Source organism: Fistularia commersonii, chromosome 14, assembly GCF_037954325.1.
Source record: "Fistularia commersonii isolate RoL2024-O1a breed Wild chromosome 14, RoL_Fcom_v1.0, whole genome shotgun sequence".
Classification (NCBI taxonomy): domain Eukaryota; kingdom Metazoa; phylum Chordata; class Actinopteri; order Syngnathiformes; family Fistulariidae; genus Fistularia; species Fistularia commersonii.
In genome coordinates, this window is record NC_141297.1 from 29,453 (window position 1) to 51,593 (window position 22,141).

General features: G+C 42.5%; 1 protein-coding gene across 2 annotated transcripts in view; it reads right to left on the reverse strand.

Moving 5' to 3' along the window:
* Nucleotides 1–10,726: 10,726 nt before the first annotated feature.
* The window catches only part of LOC147226750 (ephrin type-B receptor 2-like), a 35,117-nt gene continuing 23,702 nt past the window's right edge, over nt 10,727–22,141 (reverse strand). The window contains exons 5-16 of one of the 2 annotated variants that reach the window (XM_086159289.1): nt 21,422–21,757; nt 21,223–21,347; nt 20,977–21,139; nt 17,887–17,995; nt 16,737–16,801; nt 15,790–15,912; nt 14,645–14,892; nt 13,434–13,649; nt 12,582–12,731; nt 11,618–11,811; nt 11,367–11,522; nt 10,727–10,977 (exon numbers count right to left, since the gene is read on the reverse strand). In XM_086159289.1, the coding sequence (XP_086015415.1) occupies nt 10,869–10,977; nt 11,367–11,522; nt 11,618–11,811; nt 12,582–12,731; nt 13,434–13,649; nt 14,645–14,892; nt 15,790–15,912; nt 16,737–16,801; nt 17,887–17,995; nt 20,977–21,139; nt 21,223–21,347; nt 21,422–21,757 (1,994 nt within the window). In that variant the 3' untranslated portion in view covers nt 10,727–10,868. Of the gene's footprint in view, nt 10,978–11,366; nt 11,523–11,617; nt 11,812–12,581; nt 12,732–13,433; nt 13,650–14,644; nt 14,893–15,789; nt 15,913–16,736; nt 16,805–17,886; nt 17,996–20,976; nt 21,140–21,222; nt 21,348–21,421; nt 21,758–22,141 lie in introns of both variants that reach the window. The other variant, XM_086159288.1, reaches the window with a different exon arrangement.

A 22,141-nucleotide genomic window follows, 5' to 3' on the forward strand; every position in this document is an offset into this window, starting at 1 on the left:
CAACCCTCTGCATTTATCCGGGCTTGGGACCGGCACAGGGAGACACTGCTCCGTGCCCCCCAAAGGCAGGCTTGGAGAGACATGGGCCAGTGCCGCCCTGAGGCTTCATTTTTGGTCAAAATCTTAATGACTATAAATATTTTTCAAATTCTGCCAATTTTTAAACTTTTCCCAATATATTTAACTCGTTTAATATTTTCGTCATACTTTATAGTTTTCAAAATTTTATCTAATTTGATGACCTGTGACAGTTTTTTTCAAAATTTTCATGAATATACACATATCACATTTTGCCAATTTTTTAGTTTTTCTAATAGTTTTTACATTTTAAATATTTATTTCCAAACTTAATGGTTTTCATGTTTTTTTCCAAATTTACTGACGTTTGACTTTTTGTAAAAAATGTTATGAATATCCACAGTATATTGTCACATTTTGCCACTTTTCCCAATATTTTCACTTTGTCAACCATTTTTTCAATACTTTATGATTTTCACATTTTTTCCAACATTAGTGACCTTTGACATTTTTGGTCAAAATTATCATAAATACATATATCCCTAACCCATATATCTGCCAATTTTTAAACTTTTCCCAATTTATTTTCACTTTGTCTTCAATTTTCGTCGTACTAAAATTTTCCCATTTTTTCCAATTTGCTGACCTTTGACATTTTTTGTCAAAATTTTCATGAATATACATATTTTGACTTTTTTCCAATTTTTTGTTTTTCCCAATACTTTTCACTTACAATTTTTTCAATACTTAATTGTTTTCACATTTTTTGCAATTTCACTTACCTTTGATATTTTTTGTCAAAATGTTCATGAATATATTTCTACATTTTAGCAATTTTTCATTTTTCCCAATATTTTTCACTTTATCAACAATTTTCATCATACTTTACAATTTTTGCATTTTTTCCAATGCTACTGATCTTTGACCTTATTGGTTAAAAATTTCACGAATATATTTAGTGTGACATTTTGCCAATTTTTCACTTTTCGCAATACTTTTTCACTTTGTCAACAACTTTCATCATACTTTATAATTTTCAAATTTTTTCTAATGTTACTGATCTTTGACATTTTTTGTTAAAAATTTCATGAATATCTATATTGTCTATAGTTTTTCAATACTTTATAGTTTTAACATTTTTTCCCCAAATTGCTGGCCTTTGACATTTTTGTCAAAATTATTCTGAATACATCTATATATATATATATATATATATATATATATATATATATATAGATTATTGCTGGCCTGGAATAGGCCAGCAACAATGCACTAAATAACAAACTAACCCCTAACCCTCGGGACTACATTTACCCAAATATTTACTTGAACATTTTTAAAGAGTGCGGTTCAGACCTGCTCTACATGGAAAGTGTCACAAGACACTTTGACGCTCTCTAAATAAAATCTGACTTGACATGACGAAAAAACAAAATATCATGTCTTTCCTTTGTTTTAGTGTAAAGAAGTACAAGAACTTTTGGAAAATCTTGAAATTTAATGAACAATCCTTTTACAAAACATTTCATGAAACACCTCATATATTTCCTTAGACAAGCGTGCAATTTACTTTTATCATTCACATGTTTGCATTGTAACTGATCCCACTGATCGTATAAAGGCACAAACCTTTAACAAGTAATTGGTATTGAAAAATATAGTAATGCACTTTAAGATTAAATGAGACTTATAAAGAAAGGGATTTTTAAACCATTTACACATTTGCATATAAAATCTGAATTGAATCCCTGCCTACACCTTACAAACTAAAGAGAGTGCTATTAAATGTGTAAGGAAGAAAGTATTCACCTGTCCTGTAAATGTGTAAACTTCATACATGAAACATGCAAACACATACATTAATACTGGAATGTATGGAGTTGCATGAACAGTAGAATTCCACTCAGCTCTTTTATAGTGAAGCTGGTGACTGACATTAAATTGCACATATTTGTTAGCAATTAGCTAGCTGGCTTTTACCGCTGCTTCACTGGGTGAAAGTGAACGCTGTTTCCTCAGACCCGCCAGTGATTTGCTGATCTTATCTCTTCTCAGTTTCTTTGCAAGCTGTCATATTTTTCACTCTGATGAGTCTCGTAGTGGCGCCGAATATTATATTCCTTAAATACCAAAACTTGTTGCAAACACACCAAGCACAAAGGCTTCCCGTGCGTCTCCGTAAATAAATAGGACGTAGTCCATTTTTCTTTGAAAATTCTACACTCTTTCTCTACTTTTCTCTGTTTGATAACGACATTTTGGCTAATAAGTAGAGGGGAGGTAGAGAATAGGGTGCGCCTTATATAAGGTTCAATACTGAGCCGCAAGAGGTCTCGCAACTACAGGAAGCAGCCGCCGACTACATTTTCTCCCATGGAAGAAGTAGCGTGCAGTGCATGCTGGTGTGTGTCCATTTGTGTGTGTGTGTGTGTGTGTGTATGTGTGTGTACGTGTGTGTGTGTGTGTGTGTGTGTGTGTGTGTGTGTGTGTGTGTAAAGACCCCAAAACAGCTCCTTTCAAGAGACAGGCTTACAATGCAGAGTTTAAACTTAAGGCTATCAGTCATGCAGTAGCGCACGGGTACAGAGCAGCAGCAAGAGAATTCAACATTAACAAATCAATGGAGCAGAAGTCGAGGAAGCAACAAGATGACCGGCGCCAAGAAAAGAAGACCAAACAGAGTTTCCAAGGGATCAAAACGAGATGGCAACAGTAAGAGGACAAACTTGAACAGTGGGTTGTTGAACAGAGAGCAGCAAATAGTAGTGTCACCCCAGTCACTATTCAAATAAAGGCAACAGTGCTAGCATACGAACTTAACATCAATGAACTTGGAGGCAATCCCTCTTGGTGCTTTCGTTTTATTAAGAGCTTTGAACTGTGACAAATGGAGTTGGAAATGCATTGTTTTCAATGAAGGCGGCGCAAATATCGATAACAGCTACCGGTACGTACGGTGCCGTATTGTGAATGCACCCACTTGTTTTGGGAGTGAACGGAGTTGTCAGAACGTTGGTTTGTATTCTATTAATAAAGTTTGACTGACTTATCTGACTGTTTTGTTGGCATTCCCTTTAATGCAGCTTCATCTCGTGCAGGGTTCGGCAACCCGCAGCTCCGGAGCAGTATGCGGCGCTTTCATCCTTACACTGCGGCTCCGAGTGGCTTGGGAAAAGAAATTATAAGTATTTAATTGAAGTGTTTCTTTATTTGTGTTAGTTCCTTTTTTAAATTCTAGTTCTAAATTGGAAGATTGTTGTGATCTTGAAATATTAAAATGAAATTCTATTTATTATTTTTCTACGCTTAAAACACACAGTGTCAATTGATCAAGACTTTAAACCACAGGTAGTCAAAATATGAAAAAGCGATACATACAGTGGTACCCTTATTTTAGACATCAAAAAGTAACTGCGGCTCCCAGTGTTTCCTTTGCGTGGAAACCGGGTCCAAATGGCTCTTTGGGTGTTAAAGGTTGCCGACCCTGATCTAGTGGATATATAACACAACCCAAGCCACTACTGTAGCTTCTCTTCTTTGCGCCATATAAAGTGGTGCGCCTTATATATGAAAAAAGTTTTAAAAAAGGCCACTCATTGAAGGTCCGTCTTATAAACCAGTGCGCCTTATTGTGTGGTTTGGTTTGGTTAAGTTAGGCCCATGACACCTCAAGAAGGCAAGACAACCCTGCCTTAGCTACCTCCCTAGCTACCACGCTTCCTCCTTAACAACAACCACTCATTTGCTCATTGTGCTGCCAGAGGCATGTTGCTGACTGCAAGATTCAGGCTCAAGCTGAATGCCCAACTCAGTTTGTAGGTCAATTACAGACTTTGCCACAAAACCACTGCAGCCTGCCTCTATAGGCCGCACTAAAGCCCTCCTACTTTGCTGATCTACAACTGCTGCCATTTCAGCATACCCAGCTCAACTCGATCCTCCCAGGGGACAATAAGTTTGATAAAACAGACTATCCATTCTACCCCAGAGCAGAGTAACATATCTGACTGCAGCCGGGTGCTAACTGTATGTAACTATTCTCCCTCACAAACAAATTTCATTTGTCTCGCCTCCTGACTAGCAATTACAGAATTTACCTCTTCATGTTTTTCCTCAACTGCTGCTGGCAAACATTTTAGCAACTGGTTATGACGCCAAGTGTACCACCCCCAGTACCTTTCATGCTGACATTATATGCTTATAAGTGTGCAAACACCAAACACAATGGAAAGGCGGTATCCTCGCCAACCACTAATTAAGGTTCAGGGGAGACGGTAGCACATAAGTGTACCCAATGATAAATCTGATTCTATTAGTCTCCATACTCCCTGCTCCCCGCTCCACTTCAACTTTCCTTTCTCTGCATTCTCCCAGTTCACCCACTGTCCTTGCTTTGCCTGCAACACTGCCTTAGTACAGCTTACTGCCTCCTCTTGCCTATGGTGCAAAATCATGCTGGTGAGCTCTAAGCATCTGGAGAAGCTGGGAATTAAAAAACTTTACCTGGTAACTGATGAGCAAGTACAGAAAATCATTATGAACTTTTGGAGCAGAGATACTGATCTATTCCGCCACATGTACACCTATCTTCTGTAATAACTTAATAAAATAAAATAAAAACAAATATTTAGTTTAATCATTATCTCATTGCATAATTTTTGATGTACAGTCAAAATGTCCCAATGAGACTGTTGGAATCTGTAGCATCTTCCCAGTTTCTATTTACTGAGGCATTTGAAAAGTACAATCAATCATTATAAGTTAAGGAAAAAAGCTGTCTTTCTCCATCGCTTCCAATGGTTTGTTATGAACCATACCTGGACACCAGCATGTTTTCTTCATTGGTCTTGCAGAGAGGACGGAGCAGAAATTAATTGGTAAATGGAGACCAGTGGTACAAAAATGTGTTGCTTTTCTCTCTCTTTGTCTTTTTATCGGCCACACATATTTAATCATTTTATTTTATTTTTTTTAATTTTTTTACAAAATAAACTGATAACAGTATAACAAATATTTCAAAATGGCACGCCATTCACAAGTATACAACAAATATACATTTATACAAGAATAACAAAAGCCTGACAGAAAAAAAAAATTGTGATGACTGGCTAGGACGGAGCACAAGTGTCCAGCAGTCAGAACCCGTACCATCAGCCGAAGGGCTCTTGTCCTGTTCTTAATGGAAAAACCTTCCAATACATGCCTTCTGACGAATCGTCTTTTCAGTTAAGAGGTCAAGTAATTGATGACACTGTAGTCTCCTTGTGTGTGTGTGTGTGTGTCTGTGTGTGTGTATGTGTGTGTGTGGGTGGGTGTGTGAGGGCGGGGGGTTATTATTTGCATGAAACACAGACTTTGGTTTGTTAAGCATCTTTAATTGTCATAAAAGAGTTTGCCACAGTCATGGAAGTAAGCTGAGGTCTAAAATTCCAACATCTCGGGCTATTTTTCTGCTGCAGTTAAAAGCCCCTCATCAGAAGCAAGAGATGGACTCAATCAGTGGGTAGAAACCAGTGAATATGGTGTGAATAATTTCGAATTCTATTTATGTTTTCATTGTTTGGGTCTTGTTCACCACTCATGCATGTAATATTAGATTAGAAGTCGTGTTGTCAAGTCCTTCCCGTGTTGAACTGCATCATTACACGTGGAAGACAAACCGTGGAAGTCTAAAATATATGAAAGCAGGGCGGCACAGTGGCGGGCGCTTCGGCCTCACAGCACAAGAACACTGGTTTGGTTCTGTCAGGGGGGGTCCCTCCCGGTCCTCCTCCCACAGTCCATGAACAGGCAGCGGGTTAATTGGAAAACCTTGGGAAAATTGCCCCGAATGAGTGAGTGAATGGTTGACTGGATCCGTGGCCCTGCCGCCGACTGGCGACCAGTCAAGGGTGAACCCCGCCTCTCGTCCCATGTTTGCTGGGATGGGCTCCGGCATCCCCCACCACCCGAGTGCAGGATGAGCGGCAGGCGATCGACGGATGGACTTTGAAAGTCCAGACATGCATGTTTTGCTTGCACCACTTTGGATTCAGCTGTGGACTGATTTCAGAATTGTGGGTCTTCACTGATGATTTAAAAACCGGACAGTTGAAAAAAGATCATACAAATATGAATATAGAAAAATATCAACCAATATCCCCTGACACCTACTGGGGAGTCTGATTCAGTTCCAGTATCTTCCATTAGCCTATATGTTGAGGAACATTTTCAACTTTACCAGAAAAAAACAAAAAACAAGGGGAGACTAATTTCTGGTAGATGTTGGTGCTGTGGCTACAAAAACTTTCTGAAAACACTCCTACACATTTTACCAATACCTTATCATGTATGAGAGAAACACACCGTCCCATGTGCTTTTAATGAAAATCTAAAACCGTAAGCATTTAGAATTTCTGTAAAACATAAGATTTGATAAGAAGTTTTCCATGGCACCTTCCTACCACCATTGGTCTATAAGATCTACAGTTGTCATGCGCTGTATCACAGCACAGTGGCTCAGGACGGAGAGTGGGCGTGTTTTCTCAGGGTTATTGGTTTGATCTCCAGCTCTGGCATACCCAATGTCACAATGACCTTGAGCAAGATGCTGAAGCCCCTGACGACGCCTGAGTCTATGTGTAAAAGTAATAATAAAGCCGGCCCACTGCAAACGGGTATGAACTTGTGTGTTAACGTGAGAACATTGCAGTGCTGTAAAAGTGCTTTGGGTAGCCAATCGACCAAAAGAAAGCACAGAAAAATGTGAAAAAATGGCACGGGTCAGTGTCTAAAAAGCGAGACCGGACAACATCCTCGGATACCACAAGTGAAAGAGGGATTGGAAGATAAGATAGGTGGAGGCTATGCAAATCCACAGAGCGACACACAGATTACACCCACAAAGTGCATGAGGAGTAATGCCCAGTGGGCATATGGAATCCATTCAAACAGAAACACGGGTCAATATTGTACAAGAAAAGCGTCTCGATGCACCCCTGTGTCCGTACAAATCCCCGATGTCTTCACGGGGAGAAAAAGCTGGTAGTCTTTGCCTCATTGTCGGCATGTTAGACACATGAAATCAACAGTTACAAAAGTGCTCGCTGTCAAGACAGGTTTGTTTGGTACTTAAAAAAACAAACAGATCATAAAGAAGCATAGTAACCCGCATAAAAAGCAAGGAAGAGATTAATTCTGTCCTTTCTGAAACAGCTTAGAGTTACAAAACACCACCTGTCAACAGGAGGAACAGTTGATGGGTCCGAAGTGCTTCAGGGCACAGTAAGAAAATCAGGAGTGTTTTAGCCCCTGTGAAGTCAAGTCACTCTGAGTGTACAAACAAGTCCATGGTGAAACGTACACACTACAGTAACAGCATGAGTGCTTCAGTGCAGTAGAAGGAAGATTTACAACATGCCAAACATCCCCGTGCTCAAGAGCGCCTCGGACTACACGTGATCCCATCAGTGAGGTAAAAAGGATTTTCATTAAAAGTATATATTTATCAAAATTCACATTGAAAAAACAAATATAGATTTCTGACATTTATTTTCTTAGACTTTGTTTGAGTGTTTTATCTATTTTTATGTTTTGTTTTTTGTGTGTCCAAAAATATAATGTTCCCTTTGATAAGCCACCTGCAGGAACAGCTTGTGCGATCGGGGTTGGAGTCTGCACAGTGCAACCAGTCAGACGGCCTCCCTTGGCTCCGCTGGAGCAAAAGACTCCAGTAAACAGACCTTTCATGAATAGCGGCAGTACAAGTCTCATATACTGTATACCGAGTGCAGGAACAACGCTTGTAATGGAGTGAAATCTGAAGTGGTGACTTACATTGTTTCAGACAGTGACAGTCATCACCATGAAAATTAGTGAAGTGTTTTAAGTAAACTTAGCAGGGGAGTCTTGTTACAAGTGAATTAATTCTTTCAAAATTGCCCGGTTTGTCTTAAACATACAGAAAAATTTGATGACACTGCACAAGAGTCAAACCTGAACCCTAACCCTGACCCTAGACCAATGTTTTCAGTCAGTAAAGACACCGTAATGCAAGGGGCGTAAGCACCACAGAGTAAAGTAAAATGGTAAAAAACTACTCTTGTTCAATAAGTTTAGTCTCGACTTAATTTGCAATGTTTGTCACTGGGGTCGATACACATTAGCTGCAGACCGTATGCTGCATTGTACATGTGCTGTTTGCTTTAAAACACTTGGGGAATTTAACACAGCAGTATCTACATCTGTTGGGGTGGTCGATGCTCCATCACAAGAAGGTATCCCTGCCCAAACCAGACTTGTGTCCCTCTTAGAGAATAATCGAGGCATCTGGTTACCTTTTAGAACTCCCCCCCCCCCCCCCCCCCCCCCACAGTCAGGCAAGAAGTATCTACTGAGTGGATACTCAAAAGATTAATAAGATGACACCTTTGAAAACTATCAAAAGAACTATCTCATGGACTCACGTCCCCAACACACACACACACACACACACACACACACACACACACACACACACATACACACACACACACACACACACACACACACACAAAGCACACACACACACACACACACAAAGCAACTCAAGGGTTATACCACAAAATAGAAAAATAGGGCACCTGCCTTTTTTTTACTGCTGGCATTTTAAAAAACACTTGCACCTTGACTTTTTTTTGGACTTCACGATAACCTTGTAACCTCATCATAACTTGCTGTCGAATGTGATATTATTTATAATTTTTGTACTTCTACACTGTGGGGCTTACAGAAACGCTATCTCAATCCTCTGTTTGTGTGAAACATTGGGTAGTACTGACAATAAAGTTGAGTTTGACTTTGACTTTAGGGTTTTAAACTTTTCCATCAAATCTTTTGTGACGTTTGCTTTTAATTCTAAAAAAAGCTGATTTTCCTTGAAATCTGCTATAATAAATCCTGTGGCATGATGAGGAAGCTTGCAAATAAGAAATAATTAATAGCAATAGCCGCTGTGATCTGTTTTATTTTTGTAACAAAGTACAAAAATTATGTTTGTTTGTGATTGAGATCTTTCAAATTCCCAAGTCGGACTTTATACTGGGACAATGGTGAGTGAGCAACAGAGCATCTTTGCGATCCTTCCTTTCATGCCTTGAAGGAATATATTTTCAAAATCATTTTGTTTTGTTCTGCCTTGTTTTGTTCTGCGTTGTTTTGTTTTGTTTTGTTTTGTTTTGTTGTATATCAGCCACTAGATTTGGTCGCACGAAGGTTATGGTGTTGGAATGTTGTGCTGACGGCTTCCGCTTTTCTCATGAGAACAACTGGAGGCTCCAGAGAGCAGTGCCCTGACAGCATAGTGCCATATTTCCATCGTGCCATAGGCCACAAGGGTTTCCTCTTTTTTTAACGTCATGGTAATTTTCTGTTTTTGCTGTAGTTGGCTTTATTCTATTTTCAAGTATTGGCTATTTGTCCAGTGTGGAATGCAATTCCATGGCCTACAGATATCCAATCAAATCAAATAACCTCTCAAAATATAGTCGATGACTAGCTTTGAGAAATATCTTTTGAACGTCGCTCCTTTTCCTACTTTTATACTTGGACTCGCTCAGCTGGTTTGAGCTGGACTCCCCTCCCCTCTGGAGAACAGTAATAGCAGCAACAGTCCCACTGAGACAAACCGTGGCAGCCTCTTAGGAATAAGGTGCCGATGGGTGTCACGTTGCATCGAGCTGGACTCACGTCTTACACTGTATATGTAATATACATATGTACACATATATATTATGTATATATGTTTGAACAAATAAAGTGTTTGCGACGGTACCACAGAAAGTAGCGTAAACACTGCAGAGGGTTTTTTTTTTGAAATCCCATGTTTCTCCTGAGGCATCAGGTAGTCAGACCCACACGCAGATCCCACTCCGTTTTGTCCATGTGAGGGTTTTTTATGAACGATGAAAAATGTTTGTTCCAATATTGATTGTTTGTTTGCAAGTGCTGACCAGATTGTCCAAAATCAAAACCTGATACTACTTCCATCACTTCTCAATTGATTATTTCCTGCCTGACCTCTGACCCACGCTGGGTTGAGGGAACCTGAGGAAACCTGCACCGCACTCAAACCAAAAATCAACACTACAGGAGACAGCTGCCCACCTTTATCCGTTACCGTTCTGTCTCCCGAGGTATCGGGAGGTGAGATTTCCTAACTACAACCGGGTGTAGTTCGGAAACTCGGGTGTTTTTGCCGAAAAGGTGTGAGGAGAGGCAAGGTATTATTTTGCCTGTCAATGCTTTGTTTCCGAGCAGGCGTGGTTCAGGATGAGGGTCTTCTTGAGTTAAATGGGACGAGTGCTTGTGAGAACAGATGAAGACAGTTGTTCAACCTTGCACACAACATCCTCCTGATTCATTGATAGACGAGTGACATCACTTAGGGAGAAATTGGAAGAAAATTACCTTTCATTCAACCCCTATGCCCAACCTCCCTCTTGTGTTCCAAAATTTCTTCAGTGCAATGCTGTGTGTGTGTGTGGGTGGGTGGCTGGGTGGGGGGGGGGGGGTATTTTTCATACTCCAAAAAATACTTTTAAAGGAAGCACCTTCTGGACAAGGATGGAATACAGAGTAGTTTTGGCTGAAGGCATCGTCCTACTCTGTGCATGTGTGTGTTACCTGAAAACACAGCAGTTTTACAAGACCACTGACAAGGACTTCCTGCTGCACCGCAGACTTATGGAAGCCTCCTGACAGCGTCGGAGGGAGGAGGTATGAAGCTGAGGGTGGAGAGTGTATGTCGATCATTAGCTCTTCTTGTAATTTCCAGGAGAACGCAGGGTGGGAAAGACTGCCGGGGTTCCCACAGGAGGCAGGGCTTGTGTGCTTCACACCTCCACTGAAGTGATCTGGTTCATCTGTGCCCTCATGGATTGGATGCTGTTGAGAATTTTCTTCTGGTGACCGGCCAACATCACTCCCACTCTGAGGATATCCCTGGAAAGGCACAGCGCCCGTTAACCTGATAACACTTGAAGCCCTTTATTTTTAGGAGTAATAGTTTTGTTTGTCCAGCTAATCTCCAGCACACTGTAAATGTCATTATTGCTCTCTCTCTTGATATCATATGTGTATATACAACTAGACAGAGAGATATATGTATCCATCCATCCATCAATTATCTGCAGCTTCTCCTACAGCAAGGGTGGCAGCTTTCTATCCAGATGTCATTGGGCGAGAGGCAGGGTTCGCTCTGGGTCGATCACAGGGCCGCAAAGTGAGGCATACAAGCGTTCAGCCTCTCCTTCAACTGTCTGACCAATGCGGGTCTACGTTTAACCTTGTGTGGTTTTGGACTGTGGTGGGAATGTCACGTTGGTACTTACTCCGTGGTCATTTGAGACACCACATCAAAGCTGGTGAAGCCTTCATTTGCAAAGTTCTCCTTGTACTGTTCCATCTTAATGGCGTCCAGCCACTCATCCACTGTGGTGAAGGAGGAGAAGTCTGGAGTGCTGCGGTCCAGCAGAGGTAAGTGGATGCTGAACAGAAGACGAGACAAGGCCATAACAGTGAGCGAGCCTAGACTTGAGGAGTAACGGCATGAAGAAGAGGAGAAGAAGGATGTTGTAATCACCTCGATGACAGGGGCGTCATGGCCTTGAGGCTGCTGGGGTTGCGTATCATCTTGTCTAGAGTGCTTACAATCTGGCTGAACTTGGGCCGGTTGTTGCGGTCCTTCTGCCAGCAGTCCAGCATCAGCTGATGCAGGGAGCTGGGGCAGTCCATGGGAGGGGGCAACCTGTAGTCCTGCTCTATGGCATTGATCACCTACAAGAATCGACAGTCTATGAAACATGTGGATGAAGGCTGGAGCAGCTCGCCAGTAGTAAGATCTGAAGACATTTTCTTTTTAGGAAAAGAGGGCAGCGTCAAAAGCACCTACAGCAAACAAGAACTTTTTTGGTTACATTTCCCTTTTTACATCCCAAGTCTTGAAAATGTCATTTTCATTTCTCCGACAACTGTGGTTGTAGGTCATTATTGTTTCTCATTTGAGTTAAAGTCTGCATGAAGTTCAAACTCCAAATGTTTAAAAAAAGTATCCTAAAGGTCGATGGCATTTTTAGTTTGTTTTAATCTTAACAATAAATGGACCTGCAGCTAAAGGGAATACATGTCAGCGTGGCCACAGCCGTTCCATGAAATGTGTTGAGAGGATTTAATAACACTGGCTTAACATTTCCTGCAGGCCAACTTCAGGGCCTCTGTTTGTGGGTCTGAGACGTTTAATATATTTCATCCTGTAGTTGTGAAGCCCATAGCTGGTCGGTTACACATGAGGCCGTGAGGTGGATGCAATGCTGTCAACACAACACAACGCAACGCAACACAACGCAACACAACACAACGAAACGCAATGCAACACAACACAACGCAATACAACACAACACAACGCAACGCAATGCAACACAACACAACACAACACAACACAACACAACACAACATAATACAACGCCACACAACTCATATATAATACTAAAATCCCGTCACTACATGCAAGGGGACAAAATCTTTGAATTTAAGATCATTTTGCTCACATCTTGATTGCTCATGTCCCAATAGGGTCTCTCTCCATAAGACATGACTTCCCACATGACAATGCCATAACTCCAGCAGTCACTGGAGGAGGTGAACTTCCTGTACTGGATGGCCTCGGGGGCTGTCCACCGAATGGGAATCTTCCCTCCCTGCAAAAAAATGTATACATGAGGATGACAGTTGCACTGCGGATGGAGATGCTTCAAGTTGTAAAGCTCAACACTGGTCCACCAATGAAGAGTCAGCCATTTGGAACAGATTGACAAACATTTAGAGATATCCCAGCATTTTGTGGCTGGGTGACCTAAATAATCGATTTTGGTCCTCTCAACTGAGGAAGTTGACAGTGAGAAAGGAAGTTTCTGGTCAACGTTTTGCAGAATATGTTCTTCTCCTTCACCACGTTACTGACATTCACTGAGCCATGGCCCCAATCTGAAGACCTTCTGCTTGGCTGTGGCATCAAAATCCATCAAAATGTATTCAATTTTTCCACTCAAAAAATGCTCATGCAACACCAGGTATCTTAAGGTTCTCAGTCCAGCAGGTCGGTCAACTGTTGTCATCTCTCCTCCTGGCAACGGCACTCTCCTTGAAGATGTGTCACCTCTAATTCTGATGCGTCTCCAGTTCCTCAGAACTGGAGAAGTGTCTTCATGGAGAAAAACTAAGTCACAATAGCATTTGACAATGACCGTCCAACTCCTTCTTCATAGAAAGCTAAGATTTGTTTGTTATGTTTTCAGTCCAAATATAAACGTGAAAGAGGCGGATTAATAACAGGATTGTTCAACTCAAGGTTACTCTGTCTAAACCCCCCAAAATAAAAGAAGGGTTCACCGTTGACTAACCAAAGCGCTTGTGTATGTCGGGTCTGAAGTATCGTCCTCCAGAAAGCGTGAAAGGCCAAAGTCGGACACTTTGCAGACCAGGTTGCTGTTAACCAGGATGTTCCTTGCTGCCAGGTCCCGGTGGACGTAGTTCATGTCACACAGATACTTCATGCCTGCTGCGATGCCCCTCAGCATCCCCACCAGCTGGATCACCGTGAACTGCCCGTCATTTTGCTTCGAATAAAAAAGACACAGATTGGAATCACGTTTTTTTTTTTCCCAAATTACAGTTTTGGATCAAGTTTGACGTCATTTGACGTCCATTTTTGCTCGAAAAACAGGAAAGTTAATTCCCAGTATTATGAGAAAAAAGACAAGTTTAGATTGATGTAGAAAGCTCTGGGTAATCTGTGAATCTCATCAAAGATTCCCCACCAGCTCTATTTGTTAACGATAGTCAATGCTATTTGTTCTTCTTTGCGGATAGAAAATCAGATAAAATGATTTGCCATTGACTTTTAGATGTATTGATTTTTCAATCTTTGTTCGACATTAATGGAGTTCTTTCATTATCTATGACGCTTATTCCCCAGTCAGTGTTGTGAAGGGTGGAGCCTCCCAGCTGTGATTGGGCGGGAGGCAGGTTCACGCTGGACCAACTGCAGGCCCCGTAGGGACATACAACCGCTCACCCTCTCAATCACACATCTGCACGATGTAGGGTCTCCGGCAAAGCTCCTGCATGTGTTTGGACTGTGTTTGGCCACGGTTTCTGACCAAATGTCAATTTTGAACAGAATTTTTCCCAATTTTGCAAATAAAATGCTCTCCTTGTGTTATTTTGTGAATATTGTATAAATACAACTAGTCTGAGACAAGAACTGTTTCTGTGGTTACTGAGTCAGACGTGAATCAGTTCCAATGTTTCCAATCAGGTCTGACGTACGCAATCCATATGTGGATATATATATGTGGATATATATGGCATTGATTGAGGGCAAAACTTCTGATGGCCTCCAACATCAGCATGATGGATTAGCAACGGGGCTGAGGACCGATTTGTAGCAGAACTTTCTGGAAAAGACATTGATTCCAGCAAGGACATTTAGAGACAGTTGTTTCAGTCATGACATTTTCAAAGAATTCTGTGTTCTGGCAAAAGCATTGTCTTAAGCCGTTTAATCTGGTGATACATTTGATGAAACCGGTTCCTACTGATGCTGCCTTACCCTGAGGAAGGAGTCCAGCGATCCATTCTCCATGTACTCAGTGATGATCATCACAGGGCTGCTCTTGGTCATCACCCCCTCCAGGTGGATGATATTGGGATGGTCAAACTGGCCCATGATGGACGCCTCACTCAAGAAGTCTCTCCTCTGGCGCTCAGTATAGCCGGCTTTTAGCGTCTTAATGGCCACCAGGATCTCTCTCTTCCCAGGGAGCCGGAGGTTCCCACTGCATACCTCGCCAAACTCACCTGACAGGGGTTCTTATGATGATTAGTCTTTTCATTTTTCTTTTTGAAAGACAATTAAGATTATTAGCTCTAAATTCAGAGCCAATTTTCCTTAATTATACTAAAAATGACTGTGTATGTCAATTTTCGCATCTTCGATCCGTTGGAAAAGGTACATCACGGGGGCCGTGTGGCGCAGGAGGTAGCGCAACCTTCATTGGAACCGCAGGTTCCTTGTCGATTCCCAGCTCCTCCTAGTGTGTCCAAGTGTTGTTGAGCGAGACACTGAACCCACTGAACCCAGTCACTGCTCATGGTTCATCCAGGATGGGTTCATTGCAGGTAATGAATTTCCCCACGGGGAATAATAAATGATTATACTTATTATCTACTCTGGCTTTAAACCGTGCTCTGTACGACCTTGGCCACAATGAAAATCATTGAATGGGGTCTTCTTACCTTTACATTCAGTTAATCTATAATTTTCCACAGTTTATGTGTCAAATATTACCCAACCTTGATATTTGATTCAGGTCTTGTGAATGACAACATGGAGTCAGAGTCAGCAGCTGGATCTTAGAGTCACTTCTAGTGAGACACCTCCTTCGCCTTCCGTGCTCCTCTTCAGCAACGACACCAAAGAGTGACCGTCCATCTGCTTCAGCGCTCAGACACATTTTCAGAGCATTCTCAGACCAAGGTAATGGGGTTGCAGCACGAGCCGCTTTGAGGGAAAATTAAAGGTGCCTTTTACAGCTCAACCTTTTGTGGGTGTGTAAAATAAATGTATGCACACGAGCAGTTTCACGATTTAGACCCCGCAGAGATGTTTGTCAGTGCCTGCTCTGTTCTCAACATTTAAGAAGACATTACGGATAAAGTTCTCATCTCAGAAGAATGACAGCCATATTCCTTTACCTGCACCGATCACTTGTTCAATCTTTACACAAGATATATCAATCTCCTTGGCAAACTCTCTCACAGCTTCATTGGGATCTTCATAGGTGAACGGGTCAATGTAGATCTTCATTCCTGGTGACACTTCAACAGAGAGACAGAAGAGACAGCAACAGCTATACACACACACACACACACACACACACACACACACACACACACACACACACACAACCAGTATACAGTGCTTATCCCTGGCCTGAGTTCTGGCAGGCTGTTGCCTAGCAGGTCGGTCCAGATCACCTTTAAAGCAGCAGCTCTGTAAATAAAATGCTTTGAGGGGGCAACAATCAGTCCTCTTGATATATAGATGGTTTGGATGCGTAGATTGTTAAGCTGTATAGATTATTTGGATCTACTGATGGTTTTGGATGTGCAGATGGTTTAAATCATTACATTACATTAAATTACATTACATTTGGCAGACGCTTTTATCCAAAGCGACTTCATTGGATATCATTGGATATCACAAATCATTGGATAGATGCATTGTGTTTCTCCCGACAGGCGGTCAGCAGCTTCAGTCATTTAAACGAGTGGAATATTTTTGACCCGCTTTCTCAAATTAAAACAATGTTGTCAAAAATAAAACATGTCATTCAGGAGCCACTTGTTCAGCACATCTGTGGGATTTTGTTTGTGGAGGATCCGTCGGATCCGTCCTGTCAGTCGAGTTGGTGGTGTAAAATAAATCCCCGGAACTGAATTTTTTGCAGTGTTTTTGACTGCTGGTATGACAACGGTTTTGGACGCCCCCCCAAGTGAAGCGGAAAACATTTTTTTTCTTTGTTTTTTTTCTTTTGTATCACATCGTCACTCAAACTAAAGCCAGAAACATCAGTCTCCTGAGTCTGAGTGAGTCTTCACTGAGACCTCGTGGTAATCTGCACGTGCATAATCTGACTTACTGTGACCACTGGTGTACTGCTGGAGTTTGTCAGTGTACTCGGAGTCCGGTCTGTCTGAACTCCTCCTGCTGAACACACAAGCACACAGCATTCAAAGCCCGTGGCGCCTGATGAAGGCCCTTTGACTTCATCTCAGAGGACCTGAAATGCTGAGAAGCACTGGATCCAATGTCCATTTGGTTTTGCTTGGATTTGTTTGGTCTGTGTTGCTTCAAAAAATATCCTCAATGTTTCCTATACAAACTGGACACGGCTTCGTTTCCCTTTGTTCAATTCAAAGTCAATTCTTATGAGTTTGCGGAAATGTTATGGTAATTCTCTGCTTATTTCAATGCCATTTCAAGTACGATTTGCACTGAGGGTACCTTACAATGTACACAATAGGGAACAGTATCAGTGCTGCTGTATCTGGTGTCTTGTATTGATACGCTTGTGAAAGGCATCTGAACAGTGGAGGCCAATGACCTTCTGTGTTCTTCACTGTGTCTGACCTCATGTTCAGTAAGAGTCCTTTTGCATGTGTGAAAGATCCAAACCAGGATTATTATCCGCTTGGGATTACAAGCTTCCAGCAACAATCAGCGGACCGCCCTGGTATTACCATTTGATGTATTCATTTATCTATATATTTTAATTGCATCTAGAATGAATCCCCCGTGTTTTCAAAGGGGAATATGACTAAGAAATAAAACCTGCAACCTTACAGAGCAATCGTGAGCACACAATGAAGGCGGAGCCTGTGGAGCTGAGGGTGAAATCTCAGTGAAAACTCACTGAAATCTGACCTCAACAAGAGGACACACCATGTCTGAGCATATCAGGGGGAAGGTTGTGTCAGTGTTAAACATAACTTTATGAAAAGACAGTGGGAAGTAAATCAAGGAACAAAAGGAAAAATAGTAAATAATATTAAATGATATCGCTAAAAGAATCCAAGAAAACATTCTGTGCCTGTTCTCTCATTGTACCAGCGGTCCAGTCCTCCAGAAGAACAGCAGGTTTCCTTCAAACTTCTTACTGGCAGACTGAGAGAATCAAAATGTGGGAGTTTCTTTTCTATTCTTTTTTTTGGTTTTCTCTTGGACGACAGGCTAAAGGTGCCTGAGTGGGTAAGGGGATGAAACACAATCAGCCATAATCACTGGCTCACCTGTGGCAGATGACAATGATCACTATGACGGCAATGATGAAGATGAGTCCTGCAGCAGCTGAGCCAATGATAAGGGGGAGTTTCTCCTGAATACTGGAGTTATATTCTTCTGCAAGGCAAAACACGAGCAAAATGAAGACGTGACAGAGTGAACCTGGTGGAATGAACACAAAATGGTGAGAAAGCAGGTTTACATCTCAGCACAGTCACTGAATTCAAAGATCGGAGGCTTGGAATGTGACGGTTCTGTGTTCGTGACGAGTGAGCTGCTCGTTCTGACATGCAAATCCAAGAATGTAGATTTGTAACCTTCTTCTTCTTCTCCCTTGGGCTTTTCCCTTCAGGGGTCTCCATAGCATCTCCACCCTCTCCATCTAACCCTATCCTCTGGATCTTCCTCTCTTGCACCAACTACCCTCATATCCTCTCTCACTCTGTCCATCCATCTTCTCTTTGGTCTTCCACTAGACCTCCAATTCCAGCATCCGTCTACCAATATATTCACTGTCTCACCTCTGTACTCCTCTGACCCAACCATTTGCTCTAGTCTGGCTTCTCTGACCTTCTCTATGAAAACCTACCATGAGCCGTCCCTCTGATGGACTCATTCCTGATCCTGTCCATCCTGGTCACTCCCAAAGAGAACCTTAGCATCTTCATCTCTTCAAGCACCAGCTTGCAACAGCAACAGCATGGCTAGTCTCACTACTGTCACCTCCAGCTTTCCTTACATTCTGGCTGATAGTCTTCTATCTCAAAGTACCCCTGACACTTTTCTCCAGCCATTCCAACCTGCTCGAACCCATTTCTTTACCTAATGTCGATTTGTAACCAAGTTTCACAAATACGCACTCAGTAGGAAGGACCTATTTCATTAAGACGTCCAATACGCTGTTTTTTCGTGATCCATTCATTACAGCTGACCTTGGGTAGGAGGAGAGGTTTGACCCTGACTAGTTACCCGGTCAATAACAGGCCACTAAAGAGGGACATTTAATCGTTTACTATCTTTTTCTACGGACAACTTAAAAGTTAGAGAAAATGCAGTGCATGTGAAAACTCCACACTCCTCAAATCCAGTGGCTCCTGGAATGGAACAAAGGTTGTCTTGCTGTGAGGGGAGAGTTGGCCCATGGAAGCACCGTCCTCCTCGCCCAGTGCATGAACTGAAGCTCAATGGACACCCTGACCTTGGGCAGATTTAAGGTCACCTGTGTTTTATATGGTTACATGTGCTGTTCGTTGATACAAGTGACAGATACAGATAGATACAGATACAGTTACAGATAAAGAGTTACCAGTTCTGAAAATCCATTCACAAAAACATCCTGAAATTACTGAAAATTTGGTGATCAAGAATATATCTCTTCAATTGCTATTCTAGCATCTCAAGACAGGCTGTCTTCAGAATAGATGATCAGGAAACTTAGCATTACTGGCGTAATTCACAAAGTTACTGCTGCCTCACGGAAATTAAACACAATATTAAAATGCCATATTTCAACAGAATGTCATTTTGCTCTTGTGTGTAAGGGAAATAGGTGTTTGACAGAATCTAACTCAATCATTTGAATTTGTTTTTTAAAGCAAGCGACATCAACCATTGTTTTTTAAGACTAAAAGGAGAGGTATGGGGCTGCACTGTCTTTCATTCTGGAGTTGCCCCCATTGAGAGGTACCAACCCTAGCCCTTCCAACCAGCTGAAAATGATCTGCCTGTTGGCGCTGTTTTCTTCAAACCTAGTTCCAGTACGAAGCAGATAATGGAGTTGTTTTTGTTGAGAAGGACAGACTCAAATAATAAAAATGATTGGTTATTCCAGTCTGTGTCACCCGACATCAACAAATGCACGGAGGATATCGGCGTTGCAAAGACCATCCCCGTCTCGTCCAACCAAAAACCAAGACTGATGCTGTACTCAAAATGCACGAGGCACCGAACTCAGCCTTCAAATGTGGCTCTGAGAGGAGCTCGAGGAAAGCTGAACCGTGCCATCAGACAAGCAAAGACCACTCAGAGTCAAAAGATCCAGGACTTTTGAGTGACACCGTTACACCAGGTATATCTGGCAAGGCATACGGGCCATCTCGAATTCGAGGACAGCCCCTCCTGCATGTGATGATCATGTGCAACACCTAATTAACTCAATGATTTCATTGGGTGGCTTGAGGCATTAAATAGCACACGTGTGGAGATGGTTGTTCCTCATCCGAATGAGAAGGCAGTCTGTCTCAACACAGTCCATGAGCAGAAGACTCTGAGGAGGGTCAGTGCTCAGAAGGTCCCACGATAACCACGCCACTGGTCAGGGGGGGACAGCAACATCTGCACCTCCTGAGCAGAATGAGGAGAGCCCACAGACGGCCCACAGAAAGCCTCCACAGATAGCCTCACTACACTCTACAGAAGTACAATCCACAGGCTCCTGAACAACTGCATCTCAGTGAGGTGTGGAGGTTGAAGTGTCTCTGAGCGGAGGAGCGTGAGGAGACAGTGCTGAGGACAGTGGAGGAAATCATCAGGACCTCTCTGCCCTTCATGCAAGACATCGTACCCTGACCGTGCATGTCCTGAGGAGGGAGTATCATGGTCGTCTGCTCCCTTTCCCAAAGAAGGACGTTGCTCCCTGTTGGCCTCTGGAGAGAGGTTCTGCAGCTTCTCATGCAGGACCATCAGGTACTGATTCAAGACGCCATGTTCTTGTGCTGGATGTCTTATCATGTGACATCATCTCTAGCTATACAAACACTTTTTGAACTTCTGTTAACTCCACAGGTCACTTTCTCCACTGCACTTTATGATACTTGGCTGCTGTATATTTTTGATAAAAAACACATTTAGTTCTGTGTGCTGAGCCATGTTCCATGAAATTTCATTCTGCGTATTCTTGTTGGACGCTGAATGACAACAAAGCCTGTATAAGTCAATGAAATACCAATTTATAAATAATGCACTGCATCTTCTGTAGGAAAATTCCACACAAAACACTGCAATACCAGTTTTATTCCAATTACAACCAGCCCCACTGTTTCTGCATTCTGCACTTCCGTCTCCTGTGCTTGGTGTTAAATAAAGGCTGCTACCCTTACCTTCAGTCATAGTTTGGAAATACATTTTTCCACTGAAGCGCCCAAATCCAGCGACCGTCCTGGCACGGACCTGAAAGACGTAGATAGTTCCCGGCTTCAGTCCTCTGACCACGGCTGTGTTCGTCTGACTCCTGGTTGAGGATGAGTTCCACTCGGCCTGGTTCTGAAACACACGCATCGCAGAGAACTGAGTGCCAAAAGGCTTTTCTAAGAGTAAGGTGCACTTGAACAGTAATGCTGCTTTACTTTCTCATAGTACTGAAGTTCATAGTCCAGGATAACTCCATTCGGCTTATCAGGCTGGGACCAGGACAAGGTGATGCTGGTCGGGTTTCTGCTGACCTGGTGTATGATGGAGACTGCCGATGGCGCTGAGAAGGACACGCGGAGGTTAGAGGCTGCTGATAAAGGGAAGCGAGAAGACCACTGGAATGAGAAGTCTTACCAGCTTGGTTGGTGGTGATGTTTACAGATGAGAAGTGTGGGGAGTAAGGACTCTGGTCAGACACTCCATTGACAGCTTGGATTTCAAAGGTGTACTGGGTGTGAGCCAGAAGGTCACTGATGTTAACTTGATTGCCGGTCAACCCAAGCTGACGGGGTACAAACTGCACATTGTCTCCACAGCGGGTGCAGCCACCTCGTCCACTGCCACAGCTCTTGCAGATGATGTTGTAGACAACATCATCACGACCGCCGGCGTCCTGCGGCGGGCTCCACTCCAGCCTCAGGGAGGTTTCATTCACAATGGAGATGACATTTTGTGGAGTTGATGGAATAGCTTAGAGGCAAAAAATAATAAGAAAATAATGGAATTGGAGCAAAGACCAATGGGAGTTGCGGAAACAGTTGAACACACTTGACCGTCATCCGATGCAACTGACGCTCCGACACTAGAGATCAAGGTCTCAGCAAAGGGTTGCATGAAAGGAATGACAGGCTACCCAACCTCAACCAGTCAGCTATCAATAAAAGGACCACATGTGGCAATGTCCGTCCACTGACTCTCAGAGAATTTAGTCCTTCACTACCCTGCTATGTTTTTGTATTTGTTTGTTTGTTTTTCTTCTGTTCCTTTTTTCCCCTTCAAGGGGGATCGTGGAGGAAGATGGAAATCTCAGAACAACCTTGCATATTCATGCTATGTGTGTACCTGCCCATCTGC